The 17,089-nt window shown below is 22.8% G+C and overlaps 3 protein-coding genes across 3 annotated transcripts; 1 reads left to right on the top strand and 2 right to left on the bottom strand.

The window, feature by feature from the left end:
- Positions 1-1,597: 1,597 nt before the first annotated feature.
- PCHAS_1456000 (AP2 domain transcription factor, putative) lies at positions 1,598-5,704 on the bottom strand (the record flags this gene model as incomplete). Its single annotated transcript, XM_016799813.1, has 1 exon — positions 1,598-5,704. The coding sequence occupies one exon, from the start codon at positions 5,702-5,704 to the stop codon at positions 1,598-1,600; it is 4,107 nt and encodes a 1,368-aa protein (XP_016655056.1).
- A 4,865-nt stretch (positions 5,705-10,569) lies between these two features.
- PCHAS_1455900 (mitochondrial ribosomal protein L23 precursor, putative) lies at positions 10,570-11,551 on the bottom strand (the record flags this gene model as incomplete). The annotated part of the gene is made up of 2 exons (XM_738071.1): positions 10,570-10,743; positions 10,913-11,551. 2 exons carry the CDS (start codon positions 11,549-11,551, stop codon positions 10,570-10,572), a joined length of 813 nt encoding a protein of 270 aa, XP_743164.1.
- A 1,921-nt stretch (positions 11,552-13,472) lies between these two features.
- On the top strand, positions 13,473-15,821 carry PCHAS_1455800 (HD superfamily phosphohydrolase protein, putative; the record flags this gene model as incomplete). The annotated part of the gene is made up of 1 exon (XM_016799812.1): positions 13,473-15,821. The coding sequence occupies one exon, from the start codon at positions 13,473-13,475 to the stop codon at positions 15,819-15,821; it is 2,349 nt and encodes a 782-aa protein (XP_016655055.1).
- Between the last annotated feature and the right edge of the window lie 1,268 nt (positions 15,822-17,089).

Genomic DNA, 17,089 nt, shown 5'->3' with positions numbered 1-17,089 from the left:
GTTATTACTGTTTCTGCAACATTTTTATTATTATATTTTCATCTTATAAAAATTATAATATTTGTAAATAATTAAATATATATATTTTTTTAATATATAACAATCTACAGTTTATAATAAATAAAAATAAACAAAATATAATAATTCAACGCATTTTTTATAATATTAATGTTTTAGGAATTTTCTTAATCTATATTGCGAAAAAAATATACGGGAAAAAATATTTAAATTAAGAAGCGTTTAAATATATTTTAGAAAAAAAAATAATAAAAGCACGATATAATTTGTTCGCCTTCAATTGATATATGTTGCATATGCTTATATAATAATTCCCTTAATACATATGTTGCATACATAAATCTTATAATTAATAGAAGCTACAAATATTTAGTTTACAATTTACATGCAAGTAATGTTGATCATTTTAAGTAATAAAATATTTAAGGTTTAATTTTTTTTAATAGTTTACATTTTTTCGAAAATATTTGGATTACCATAAAATAATATCAATTAGCAATAATCATATGCATTCGTTTTCATGTTATAGGACTCATTGTTGAGTAACCTGATGAATAACTGCTTTTGCAATTCTCGAAATATTAATAAAAAATTGACAGCTATTAACAGACTAGCATTATGTTATTATACTGTTTCATTTTTTTTTCAAAAAAAATAATAAAAAAAATGGGTGTTATAAAAAAATAATGATGATACCTCACGGCGTATATATACAGCACAGGTATCCTTCACAATTTCGGGATTAACATAAAAATAATATAAAGTCATTGTGAAATAAACTAGCATTAATAATATGTTTAAAAAAATAAAGTGTGATATACGCAAGTATAAATATATCAATTTGTTAGTTGACAAAATAAATGGACAATGTGAAATTTGTTCAGGTATTATTAATGCAAAATAAATGAAATAAAACGAATAAATTCATAGCATATACGCTTTCATAATAGGATTCTTCATTCCTTTGAGAACATCAGTTCGAAAAAAAATGCATACTGTAATATTGGCTTTTCATTCCATAGAATTTGTGATATATGCTAATTAAATTTAAAATAAAAAATTGGAATAATAATTAAAAACTGTAAAACAATATAAAAATAATATCAAAACAATAAAAATTAATAAAAATATTTATTATTGCTAAGAAATAATATATCCAAAGCATAATCATAAATTGGTTATAGCTTTTGCATTTTGCACACACAATGCGTTTGATTTTATTCCTTCCATTTTATTTATATTTATCTTCAAACACATATATATGCAAATTTGCATGTATATATATTTAGTCTGATGCCTGAAATCTGTGTCACTATGTATAATATTTGTAATAATCGACAAAATACTGAAATTAGAAATATACAAAAATGCCTAATTCTCCTATGTAAATTGTAATAAATATATGAGCTCAAAAATAATGAGGCAATAATCATGGCTCAATTATATTTTGCTCACAATTAGATTAATGGATATATACCTTTTGTAACAAAACATCGATTTTTACTTGTAAAAAATGTCATATGCTATATATGTATAGACAAAACGGATCACGTGTATACGCCCTATACACATATGTGCTTCATAACAACATTGATGGAGTTATGATTCCCGGATCTTCGGCAACTGAATATTCGGAAAAATTTTCTTTATGATCAAATGAAGGTAATATATCACTATGAATTAATGAATCAATGAGAACATAAAGTTCAGCATATGGTAAATCAGTTGGTAAAATACATTTTTGTATATAATCCCCAAAAACGTTTAAATATGGAATAATTTGTTCTTCATGTTTTATTAATGTTAAATAATTTAAATGGTGCTTTATGCATGCTTTATATATATTCACATTTTTATTTAACATAGGCGTGTTTAATTCTAATATGGTTTCTAAATCGTGTAAAATAAATAATATAGCATCTCTACATAAATTTATTCTTGTGTCTTTTTTTCCAGAATTTTTTATATTATCCCCATTGCAATTCATATTATCATCATCATAGTCATCTTCATTTTTATTATGATTACTTGAAGTTGTATCAGCAGTAGACATAGCAGCCATGTTATTACCATGAGTATTATTATCATGATTCATATCATTTATATCATTGGAATAATTATTTTTGTAATCATAATTATTCATGTTATCTTCATTTTTAGGCATTCCCTTATCATCTTTTGATGAACTATCTTCATCACTATCTTCATTAGATGGTTTTTGTGAATTTCTAAATGCTATAGCTAGTTTTCGTGCACCTTCAAATCCATATTTATTAACTGAAAAAATTCTTTCAATTCTTTTACATTTTTTATATGCTTGTCCAACCCATCCCATTCTTTGTGGTGTTGAATTAAACCATACTCCTCTAACCTTTGGCATATTTTTACTCATAGATAAATATTTTATTCTTAATTCTTCTACTGATTCTCTATTAGTTTTTGCTGCTTTGTTTATGCAGCTAGTATTATTATTGCTCTTTTTCTTTTTATTTACAAACCTATCCCATGCTTCTCCTCTAATCCTAGCCTTTTTCCATTCAATAGCTAATCTTTTTGCTTCTTCACATCCATGTTTTTTCACAGCAAAACTTTGAGCACACTTAACACCATTTATTTTATGCTCACCAAACCATCTTTGTGAATTTTTATCATAATATACTCCTGGTATTCTTTTCAATTCTTCACTTTCTTCCTGTACATCCCCTTGTGCATCTCCTTTTCTTGATAAAGTTTTAGTATAACCTTGAGGGTTATGTGTTGGGCAATTAGCCAATGTGCACACATTTATATCAATTGGGGGTTTGGAACTTGAAATAATATTGCTAGATCTTTCATTAGAAATACTAATACTTGATTTATTACTACCCATGACATTATGTACTTCATTTATATTATCATCCATTGGGTCGTTATTTGTATCATTATGCACCTCGTCATTTAGGTCGTTGATAAGATTTCCATGAATTTTGTTTGACAAATCATTTGACATTCCAATCTCTTGATCATCGTTTTCATTACATTCTTTTTCAACCTTAGTAATTAAACCATATTTTTTTCTACTTCCTACTTTTGGTAAATTATGCATTTCATTTAATGGGGGTTCAGATGCAAGAGGGTTTGAATTTAACATATGTTCTTCAGTAACATTAATCATGCCATCATCTCTATTATTTTCTCTACTAGAATATGAATTAATATGATTATCGTCTCCATTTTGTTTACTATCATATTCTTCTTCATCATTTTCTGATCTATTTAGATTTATACTTAGACTTTTTGTTCTATTTAATAAAAATTTACTATCATTATTATGAATATAATTTTGGTTTTGTAATTTATGTTTCTTTTTTGTATTTTCTTGTTCATATTCATCATCATTAAATTCAGAGAAAACAGATGATTTTTTATTTAAATAAATATTTGCAAGTTTGTCTTTTTCACTATAACTTTTACTTTTAAATAATATAGTTCGTTCGAATTGTTCATCATCATCTTTATTATTTCCACCTTTATATTTATGTGCGGAAGTATTGCTTATTTTTTCGTTATATTCCATTTCTGCACATGGGTCATCAGCACTTCGCCATAATACATTATTATTCTTACTATCACAAGCACTATCTTTTCTTAAAATATATGAATTATTTCCTGTTTTACTTATTCGTCTATTATATTTACCTTCATCATGAGATATCATATCATTATCATCATCATCATGAATTTTATTTTTTCCATTTAAATTGGAATTAAAATTTTGAGTATTACTCCTAATCATGTTGGAACTACTATTGAGATTTATATTTTTTTTATTTTCTATTTCATTGGTTGGATAGTCGTCGTCAAACATGATACTAGTGTCTAGCGTATCATCCATATTTACTCTATTTTCTTTGCCCATGTGTTTTAATCTTTTTACATTTATTAAATCGTTATTCATTTCTTTCATATTCATATAGCTAATAGTATTTGAATTTGCATCAAATGTGCTATTATATGAATTTATTGCAAATTTTTTGCCTTCGCTTTTACCTCTTTTTTTTTTATCAAATGGAGTAGAATTAAAACTTGTGTGTGTTTTACCCAATTCATCATTCATATTCAAATTACTTGGCAATGTTTCATCACCATAATATTTATTAGTAAATGCATTTGAAGATAATTCATTTATACTATAATTTTGAGTATTGGTTTTTACATTATCATTACTATAGCTACTACTTGTACTAGTACTTAATAAATTACTTGGTAAATTTGAATGTAATTTAAAATAATTTTCATTATTGCTATTTAAAACATTATCTTTATTTTTTATTTCAGACATATATTCTTTTCTTTTTTTATCATTTTTTATTAATTCATGAAATTTTGTATTATTACTATTACAAATATCACCAGATTCATATCCTTTTAAATCTTTATTCATAATTTCGCTTTTTACTTTACCTGTATGTATATTGTCTATATCATTTAATTCTTCCCCTCGTTTTATATTATTATGCATTTTTACAAATTTATTACTATCATATATATTAGTGTGCATATCTTCATCATTATCACTAGGGATGTTATCGTTTTGATATTGACCATCTTCATCTACTCTATCAGGTCCATTATATTCATTGTTATTATTTGTAGGAGAAAATGTAGAAGCTCGATTTCTTTTTTTTCGTTCTCGTACATTTATAGCTTTTCCATTAATTCTATTATTTCCACCAGTTTTATAAGAATAATTTTGATTAGACAAATATAAATCATCCGGATAATTATGTTCATCGTTTGCACAATTTTCTCGTAATGCTTCAATATAATTTTTATTTTTTTCATCATATTGCATCATATTATTACTAATTTCATCACCGTCGTCTCGGGAATTATTTTTTATATATGCTATTAATTGTTTTTTTGTTAATTTATCAATGTTTGTATTTTTTTTTATATTAAACATATCTGTATTTACATCATCGTAATAATATACATTATCATTAGTTTTTTTTTTTTTATTTCTTCCAGTTCTTGGTGAGTCTATACTATTTCTATATTGTGAAATATTATTTTTTGCCGAATTATTTTTTGGGTTCATTTCATAACCAATATCATTGTCATATTGTTCTGAATATTCATCATAGTAGTTTTTATTATTTTCATTGTTTTCTTCCCTATTAATGATTCGAATTTTATTTCCACTTCTCATATTTATCCCTTCATAATTTTCTTGATTTATGCTACCTCTTTTTGTATTTATTTTCCTACTATCATCAATATTATCATTATCATCATATTCATCATCATCAAACATTTTATTCTTTGTATTATTACATGCAATATATGATTCATCATATTGCTTATTATAGTTATTTTTATAATTCATATTAAATACTTTAATTTTTGAATTATTAATAGCTGAACTAAAGTTTTCTTCATCATTTTTTGATGCATTTTCTCTTCCTCTAATACTTCCTTGTTTTATATATATATCGTCATTTGGATTGTCTATGCAATCATAATCATTTACGGATTGTCTAGATATAGAATCATTTGTTTCTGCATCATCATTTTCTCTCGTTTGAGGGTTTCCATCTAATGGATCATATGAATTATATCCATTATTTTCATTTCCATATTCGCCCTTTATGTTTCGTAATTTTCCAACATGCAAATTTCCTTTTGCACACATTTCATCGTTCATTTCTCTAAAATGTTCAAGAAAATGTTACGTAACAACAAAGGGGGTTATATATATAATAAGAAAAAATATCAATCAGTAAGTGTCAAATGAAATTACTTAAGTAAAACACACATGTATTATATATGAATGTGTTGTGATAAATATGTCTATATAATTATAATTCAAATATTATAAATAGGAATAAATTATGAATAAATTAGGAATGAAATAAATAGTAATGCCATTAATAGTAAATGCGTATATGTATACAAGCAATAACGAGGTTAATTAATCATTAAAATTATATTATTATATTTTTTGAATAATTCCGGACTCGAAATAAATATGGAGTATTCTTCCTTGTATTAGTAATATATCATTAAATTTATAAAATTATTTTATGCTAATAAATAGAAAAATGTATTATGTCTAATTTGGTGGTATACAATAATGCAAAATGCTATATACAGATAGCTATAAATATATGTTCATAAAATCGATGAACAACTAAATACATAAATAAATAACGTAATTCTACATAAAAATGCATATAATACAAAAAAAATATGCACTATACCCATAGACAAATTTGCTACAATATTTTGTTTGACAAATGTATATAAAGTTGTTCTAAATTTTTTAAGAAAAAAATGTAATTATACATTAATTTTTATGATTAATTTACCATTTTGATTAAAAAGAGTAGGAAATACACATTGACATGCTTGTATATATTTATAATGTCTTTATAATATTTATTATAAGACATATATAATATGTATGTTTACATTTTGACAGGTATACAACAGTATTAATCATTAAATAAAAAATAAATTACATTAATTTAAAAAAAAATTTAAGGGAAATTATTACTTGACATATATTTATAAGTATTAAAATATACACATATTTTTAATACAATATAGATATAGGTGAAAAAAGACAGGCATCAAACATAAACATATATAATGTCTTATGTATTAAATATCGATAAAATAAAAAATTATGAAATATATACATATATTATCAATTTAATAATTATTCATATGTATAAATATAGCAATATATATTTTTATTTTATCATTCATATATTCAATACAAAAATACGGTGTTATGTAATTAGTTCATAAACAATTTAATAATATAATCATAAAAAGGCATATTTTTTGTTCTAGCTTTTTAATCGTTGTAAAAGACATATAAACTAAATTAATGAAATTCATGTATGGTAATGTAATATGTATATCTAATTAGTACACCGTAATATTCTGACAGTGGTCTTGAGAAGTTGTATAATTTTGATACATGGAATGGATGAATAAAAAAAAATATCAACTTTTCTGTAAAAATATCAATATTCAAACATTTATAAATTAAAAAATATAGTATTCAAAAAATCATTTAGTCTTTTTAATTGACACATAATATACCATTAATTTATTTTCGTTATATATACATGTATAATTGTTGTATTTAAAATGTAAATTCATAATAATTTATAAGCTTAAATATTTTTTACATTATTTATAAGAATACTATGAAAAGCAACGAAAAAACAATATCGCTTTTTTCATTAAAACATATATATATGTGCATAATATATTATAAAAACTAAAAATAAATAAAAATGATATAATTATAAATATCAAATTAAAAAAATAATATGCTATATATATATTTCTTTTAATGAAACATATTAATTTTATATAGGTTTAGACATTTTATCATATTAAATATCAACCTGGAATTAAAAAATTATATAAAAAAAGTAGGAAGCATACACGAAAAATTAAATAAATTCAACTATTTTAAAAATTATAGTGAATCAAAAAAAAAATAATAATAGGCACAATTAAAGAATATGAAAAATGTCTATATTTAATATATTATATAAATTACAAGATTTTATAAATTATTTCATTACATATATAAATTTTGTCATTTGTCCAACAAAAAACTATATTCAGTTATACTTGCGCATAAATTTACTTACAACTTGTAAATATGGGAATATATCATATACACATGTATATGTAATATATTATTTGTTCTATCTCTCTAAATATACGAGAGTTTAAACAAGTGTGCGTATACCTATATAATTTCTATATGAAAAATGAACATGTTACACATAGATATATTGTATTGTCATAAAAAAAATAAATAAATATAATAACTAGAGAAATAACAAACAAAAAAAAGGAAAATTTATAGCGTTTTATTAATAAAAAAAATTTTCATGATATTCATAAGAAAGGCACTTTACATTTCTATAATATTGAAATGTTTTCATGCGCACTAAATATGTATATATATGTATATATTTGTAATGTAAGAAAAAAAATATATTTGGAGGATAAAAACAAGTATGTATAGTATCTATAATGACAATAATATATTTTTTAAAAAACTTCGAAATATACATATATATATGTAAATATTTAAGTGCTCATATTGTATTTATTTTTCTGTTATATTTGTACACTCGATATATTTATGCATTTAATAAATACACATGTGCCTAAGTGTTCACTTATATATTTTTACTTACACACATGTATATGAAAATACACTTATGTAAGCATGTATATTTTTTATGGGAATATATTTAAAAATAGTGTATATAATATGAAAAAGGAATGAAAAATATAATAGCGTCATGCATACATATATAAATATATTTAATTCATCAAGGATACAGCCAATATAAAAAAAATACATAACAATAAATGTAAATTACTTAAGATTATGAGGAAATACATAAAAATATGTAAATATATATATTATATATATATGCATATGAATTATATAGTATTCCATTTCCACTTTTTTGGTTTTTTTTGTATTCTTTTTTATATGATTGTTTTTTATTATAGTTTTTAATTTTTGGATATTATTTATATTTTTTTAGCATACATTAGTCTTGTAAATATTGTATCACATTTTTTATTTATATATCTTGTATGTCATTTAATTTGTATTTAAGAATATTATTTTCACACTTATTTCTTGAATTTTTATTCGTTGTATTTTTTATATTTTCTTTTTTTTTAGAGCATAGTGAATATTCTTTGCATGTGTGCATGTGTCTATCAAATAAGGCACTACAAAAGGGTTGAAATCATTTTAAAAAAAATCTCAAACATGCTTGATATACTTAAAATATACAATATTTTTAAACATATAAAAAGAAATACACTGCACGAAAAAAAAGATATCATGGCATTTATGAATATTTCATACACACATTATATATATTATATGACCAAAAAAGCACAAAAAAAATATATACATAAAAAGATGTTTCAAATTTTGTAAGTTCTTATTTAGTGCTACAAAAATAACCAGTATGTATTAATATGTTGTTCACGCTATTATTTGTGAAAAAAAAAAAAAAAATAATGTAATGTGTCATAAAATAACAAAAAAAATCAAACTTAAAAAAAAAAAAAAATATATATATATAGGAAAATCTATTGTTTTAGAATAAGAATCTTATATATTCATCACGGATACTACCATTTTTTCACAAATTTCACTTTTTTTAAGGTACTTTTACCATTTTTTCATATATTATCTGATCTTATATTTATATATTTTTTTTTTTTATTTTTTTTACACCTTTCATTTTCTAATGCTTATCTTTTTATAGCATTATAAATCTTTTTTTATCTATGAACATTTTTTTTTAGTAAAAAAAGATCAGCTTTTTTTCTCGGTATCGTCATTTTAAGGTTCTTATATAGTTTTATGTTTTATTATTATATTTTTTCTATACAATTTTAAAGGCTTTATATACTTCATTAATTTAAAATTATGTATAAAAATAAAGTATTATAAAATTAAAAAGCCTCAAATAAAAATATATCTCTTTTTTAAGAATTTATATATTATACTTACAAAGAAAAACGTATAAAATAAATGCACACATCTTTGGTGTAAACAATTTCCGTGGGTCAAGCATTATATATATATTCTACGATAAAAGCATATATCAATTATTTTTTTTACTCTTTATTTTAATTGCTACATAAGCATAAGCTGGTATTAATTATATAAATAAGAGGACTTAAAAATATATATATATAATACGAGAAACATAATATTAAGAATTTATAACGGTATATATTTTTTTTTATGTTTTCTTAGGGCATTACCCAAAAAGTGAAAAACGTGCATAGCATATAATGCTTATGATTCTAAAAAAAAATCACATAAAATATATTATTCATTTGTTTGTGATTCATTTTTTATTTAATGAAATAAATATTTCGAAATATAAACATAAAGAAATGGCATAATCATAAATTTATCTATAAAGCCATTAGTATATATATAGCCATATTGTCATTCAACCATATTATGATTGCATTGATAATAGGGGAGAGCCCAAAGATAGATGTATATTCTCTACTATATTTTTACCGTTTTATTGAAAAAAAGTTAGTTATTAAATAAACTGCATAACAACAAACTATAAAATGATAAGCTAACATATGAATTTACAAAATAATGATACATTAAATTGTAAAATCCGATAAAATGAAATTATAAAAATGCAAATTATTTTAAAGTTCAATTTTGAAAGTGTAACATTATATAGGCATAATAATACACACAAATAGTCAACATAATTCTACATATGTATTGTTTAATACTGCATGTATATATCAAATGAGATGTTAAAAAAAAATATAATATAACATAAAAAATGAAAGAAATTAGCTTCGAGAAGAAGCAATTAAGATAGTACATATAAAAATAACTACAAAAACGAAAGGTGAAAAAAACGGGATTTAATAATATAAATGTGAAAAAGTATATAAAAATATAAACACAAATTTCTTTTGTAGCGTGGGCAATGTTTATAATTTACTCTTCCATTCTTATGATGGAGGTTTCCATTCACTACTTCTGGAAGATTTTCTATCTCCTTTATTTTGATTTGCATATTCAATTGTTTCACCGCGTTTAGAAACATGATGAAATGATTCGGGTGGCGCTAAAGTACCTGAGTCATATATTTTCTTTACTTGCCTTCTCCAAGGTGTTAAATTAATCTATAAATAAGAAAAAAAAGGAATAGTTATTAAACGATTTCATAAGCTAATTATCTAAATACGTAGAATATGCATGCGTATGTATAAGTGTGTGCTTAAAGGGGAATAGCACACTAATATATGTTCATTCTCTAATATTGTCAAAAATAAAAATTTATAAATATATTACATGAGGAAATGTTTGATCAGGCACATTATCCGGCTTAAATGTTTCTGATGAAACACCAGAATGCATAAATGGTTTCGTAGGATCTGGTGCGAGTTGAACATAATTTTCATCAATTCTTAAATCAGGATTTAAATTCATTTTATAATCCGCTAACAAATTTGTTAAAGGCAGTCTCCATGAATATCTACATTCTCCCATATGCCATAGTTGCGACCTTGTTGGTGTAATTTTGACATCACTTCTAACACCATAAATAACATTTTTTTTTGTAATATAAGGATTTCTACCTATATTTTTACACGATTGAATCATTTTAACACTATCTGGTACTTCATGTTCCAATGTTATAATTGCTTTTTTATATATAGGCCCATTTCTATAATAATTAAAACGATGGTCACTTAAATTTCTCCGCCTTTCTGGTATTTTAATTAACGTATTGACCTTGATTACTTTTGCATTGTATATTTTTCTTAAATATTCTCTAATTTCAAATTTTGTTAAATTAATAGGTACTCTTAAAGCTAACCTATTTTTTTCTAAAAAGCTTCCTGATTTATGCACACAAAAAGTTTGCCATGGAAAAAAAACATTTCGTGGGGTTTTCGGCGGCGTAAAATGAATTAAACTTAGAAACATAATAAATAAAAAAAGTATAAAATAATTAAAGCTAAGTCAGCTAAAACAATCAACTAAATATTCTACATATGTATGCTATTATGTAAGCTTATATTATAATGTGTAGATGATTGCCATTCTTATATTATCCCCCGTTACCAAAAAACATAGAAAAGAAAACTAAATGGAAATTGAACCTTTTATTTTTCCAAAATATATATTATTGTTATAATTATTTTCCTTATTAAGCATTTTGAATGTATATTTTATTTTACTTTTTTTCTTCCTTCTTGCAAGTGCTATATATATCGAAATTCTTTAAATGAAACTTTTCTATTCATTAACTAATTCAATTTTTTCTTTTATATATATATATACTAATGAAGATGTAAACTTTTGTTAACATTTATAAAGTATATTTTATTATAATTAACTTATATATATGTAACTAATTTTGGCGGATATTTTCATTTGTTTTTAAATTCATAAAATAGTTTTGCTTAAAAAATGTGTTGCTTAAAAATATATGCTTCTCACTTAGCAATATAAATAATCATGATACGTGGAAATATTTATTTTAAAATTAAAAAATATAAAAAGGAAAATTTTATGAAAAATTTTATTTATCTATATTTTTTTTTAAAACAGTAATCATAAAAAACACACTTAATTTATAAGTCAAAATAAACCATGTTCAATAGTTCTATCTTATTTTACATAAAATACGATATTATTTTTTTTCAACACCATAATAATGTATATGCTAATACCACAACCATTATATTATTTTGTAGACTTTTTTTTTCATGTGTTATTTTACTATTCCCATTTTACCAACAGAAAATAGAATTAAAAAAATAACTTGAATATATATAATATGCATGTTAAACTAAATTTATTAAAATAATATATGTTTTCCTATCACGATTTGTGTGAAAAACTATATATTCAATATATAGACGCTTGTGTATATATTAATAGTTGTCTGTATCATACCATTTCTATGATAAATAGTCAACATCCTATATTTGCATTATTTCGTATATGTGAAAATTTGTTTAGCGATTTTGTGTTTTACACTTATTATTGTTTTCCTCACATATATATTGACACAGTGTTATATAAATGAAATATCATTCCAATTGAAAAATGAATGAATATATATTTTTTTTTTTGTTATTATAATTACTTTTACAAGTTGATCTTTTACACACTAAGAAATTCCTATTTGTTCAATGATAAAATATAATATTATATAGAAAGAATTTATAATTTTTCATATATATTTATACATGTATGTATAATATTATATATATTTCATATTTGTTTATTTTAATTTGTATATACAAATAAACATTTTTTTAATAATCTAATTCGCAAATATTGTTCATCAATCAAACAGAATATTCACCTATTTAAAATTGACGGAAATTACACCGTTATTTCTTTTTATTTGTTATTATAAACAATATGGTGAAAGAAAAAAAAAAAAACTGTTATGTGTTTGTAACTATTTATTTATATTTGAATGCCAACTAAAAACAAAAAGATAAAACTCTAAATTATACAATCATATTTCCACCCACAGGTGATGTAGAAATTATATTATTTTTTTTTCTTTGTATAATTTATTTAAATTTTATTTTGTATATATATTTTTTATCAAGTGGAAAGATTTTTGCTGTTTTATTTTTTTGTAAAAATAGTATAATTAAAATTTGGTAGTTTTCTATTTTTGTACGTTATAAAAATAAATGTTGTTTATACAAAAAAAATTATGCATTCTGTATAATATTATCACTATAATTAATAAATAAAATTTATAAAAATAATTAAAATATTGTTATTTCAATAATGAAATATAAATAATAGTTTTAAATTGGACTAAATAGAATTAATTCAAATAAATATATACTATACATGTAAAACGTGTAGAACTACCATGAACTGCAATATTAATCACATCAATGAAACTCAAAATTTAAAAAAATTGTTTCAAAATGTATCTCTGGACAGAGAGGATATAATATTACAGACATTTGAAAGAAAAAATATACAAACTATATATGATTTAGCAAAAAATTTTTCATTTTTTAAATTTACTACTTCTGTTAATACATGTAATGATGATAATGATGATTCAATTGAAAAAATAATAAATGAAAACGGAGATTATTATAACATCCATGGAGTTTCATATAACATAAATTTATCCCCAAATTGTGAAAATAATAATGAAAATCTTAATGGAACTACATCCAAGAAAATAACACATATTAATGGTGCACACAAAAGTGAAAATAATGGGTGTGTGAATCCAAATTGGACACATACTAATGGGAATTTGAATGGTATTCTATCAAATAATGTTCATAATAAACATGTCGAAAATGATAATAATAAACGTCGATGTATAGACAAATCGTATACCAATATAGAAGCAAAAGAAATGCATAATTATTATGAAAAAATGCAAAAGGAACAAAGTGATTTGAAAAATAATACTGATTTGGTGTATTTTGATATACATATTAATATTGATGCTATTAAATTAATTCAAGCACCAGATAGAGATAAAGTAAAATTAATAAATGTAATTTATGAAATAATAAAAACAAATGATATATTAATGATGTGTATGTATTTAAATTTAATAAATTTATGGCCACGGTTTGAATCGTGTAACATCCGTGATTTTAAAATGCTTAAAAGATTAATCATAGATGAAAAAAATTTTGAATATATAAAAAGTGAGATTGGTATTTCATTTTGTGAATTTATTATAATTTTAAATTTTATATTAAAAGTAAAAAAAAAACGAATTTTTTGTAAAAATATATTTAATCAATATAATCAATATAATTACACAAATTCTATTAATAATAAAACAAAGAAAGAAACTAAAACTATATGTGATAAAATTCATCAATTTATTGAATATGATAATTGGATATTTCAAAATATTATAGATAATCCATTTTTTCAGAGATTAAGAAATTTGTCACAATTAGGAACATGTCAGTTTGTTTATCCTGGAGCTACACATACAAGGTTCGAGCATAGTTTAGGAGTTGGTTATCTATCTGGAAAATATTTTACCCATTTATGTAACAGATCCAATTTATCACCATATTATGGTGAGTTAAATAGAATGTTTCGATGTGTACAAATAGCTGCTTTATGTCACGATTTAGGTCATGGACCATTTAGTCATACTTTTGAAAGCTTTTTTATGAATTATAAAAAAAAAGAAACAGAATGTAAATGGAATCATGCTTATATGTCTCTTAAAATTGCAGAGCATATAATTGAAAATTTAATAGATAAGGATGATGTATTAGATGTTAGTGACATAAAAATTATTAAAAAATTAATAATTGGACGAAATCATAATAAACCTTTTTGTGGCATAGATCCAATAGATTCTTTAATTGAAGCCTCATTTGATATAATATGTAATAATACTAATGGATTAGATGCTGACAGATTTGATTATTTACAAAGAGACGCAACAATTGCTCCACCCAATGGTACTCTTCCTTCATTAAATTGCAATCGTATAATTGGGGAAAGCGCAGTTATAAATGGACAGATAACTTATAATATCAAAGAAATACATCCAGTTTGGACAGTTTATACTAATAGATATTCATTATTTAAACAAGTATATACACATAGAAAAGTTCGAGCTATGGAGCTAATGTTATGTGATGGATTTCGCTTAGCAAATAATATATTTAAATGGTCTGAATCATTACACGACTTAGATTCTTTTATTGAATTAACTGATTTTTCGATAATCAATGATATAAAAAAAAAAGGAAAAAAAAAACCAAATGATCAAATTATTAAAGATTCTTTAAATATAATTAATGCAGTCATCCAAGATAGAAATTCAGATTATGCATATAAATATATTTCAGAAATTAATGTTTCAGAACCTACATTAATTAATCATTTAAAAGGTATAGCAAATGAAGATCGAATTTCGAGATATGCTCACGGATTAAGTCCTGATGATATAATTATTGATTGGAATTACTTAAATTATGGAATGAAAGCAAATGATCCATTAGATTATGTATATTTCTATAGTTCAGATAATGAAGACCATGCTTTTATTGCCCATAAGGAATATAGAGGAACGTCACCAAAATATTTTGAAGAATGCAATGTTAGGTTATATTGCAAAAATAAAAAAGTGGCTCATTTGGCTAAAGAAGCTCATTTAAAATTTCTATCCAATGATGTTTTTCCTCATTCTTCCCCCGAACTAAAGGGAAAAGTTTGAAGCTAAAATGCGGATAGAAAACTGTTCCTCAATGAGCAATCATGCACAAATTTATATTAGATATCTTTTTATTGAAAGGAAAAGAAGTAAAGGAAAGCATAATGGAACAATTCCCGCCATGCTAATAAATATCTTCGATTTTGATATATATTACGTATATGTGTGTAAACGTTTAACACAATTATTAGTTTTTTTTTGTATCGATTTGTACTTCTACACTTGTCCCGTTATTGTATTTTATTTATTATTTTTACACATTATAAATATGTTGTGTGCCATTTTCTCATTCATAATAATGGGACAAGGAAAAACAGCTTTGCGTTGGATTGCAATATAACATACAGATCGATTTTTTATTTCGAAAGTTTACATATATATTATGTTTCTATAGTTATTTATATGCATTTTTTGTAAATTATTTTGTAGTATATGTTATTTGTAAGGTATTAACATTAATTATTATTTTTATGCTTTTTGCTTTTTTTTTGTTCCATGAAATTTTCAAAATGGGTTTCAATATAATTTATATTTTAGAGACCATCAATAACTCAAATTAGCACATTCCTTATTTATATTTGATAGATAATATAAATGCCATTAGGGCTTGAAAAATCTCTTATAAAGATAAGCCCATCGCTAATTATGTAATTCATTTGGCAGTCAACAAAAAACAAGAATGCCATGAAAAATTAAAGCGAAAAATGGCAATTACATTAAAATAAAACAGCATTTTAACCCGTATAGTGAAAAAAGGAAAAAGAGAAAGAATGATAATAAAAAAATGCCACCACACACACGCACACACATAAAATAACAAGGACAAACTCAATTTTTCATTTATTTTACATTATTGCAGTAAACCCTTTTGTGCTTTTGTGTTTTTCTTATTAAACCACATTATTTATACAATTTCGTGATTTTTATTTTAACCTTTTTATACATAAATTCTCAAAAGTATAAAATGGAAAGAAAAATGAAACATAATTTCGGAGAATAAAGAATGCTATAATATATTATAGAAAGCCTTTTTCGCATATAAATATTATACTTAAGAACTTGTAAGACTTTTTTTCGTTTTTTTTTATTTGTTCATAAATATTAACGTATTTTTTTTTTTTTTTTGCTATAATAAAAAATAAATCACCACAAAAAAAAAGAAAAAAAATGAAAATTCTCTTATATGTTCATTTAGCTTGTTTTATTATGTGCAATGGGTATACAAAACGAAAAAAAGTTATGAACATGCAATAAAAAAACAGAAAAAATCA

Source organism: Plasmodium chabaudi, assembly GCF_900002335.3.
Source record: "Plasmodium chabaudi chabaudi strain AS genome assembly, chromosome: 14".
Lineage (NCBI taxonomy): Eukaryota > Apicomplexa > Aconoidasida > Haemosporida > Plasmodiidae > Plasmodium > Plasmodium chabaudi.
Note: the sequence above shows the minus strand (reverse complement) of the source record. Positions and strands in the feature narration are given on the sequence as shown.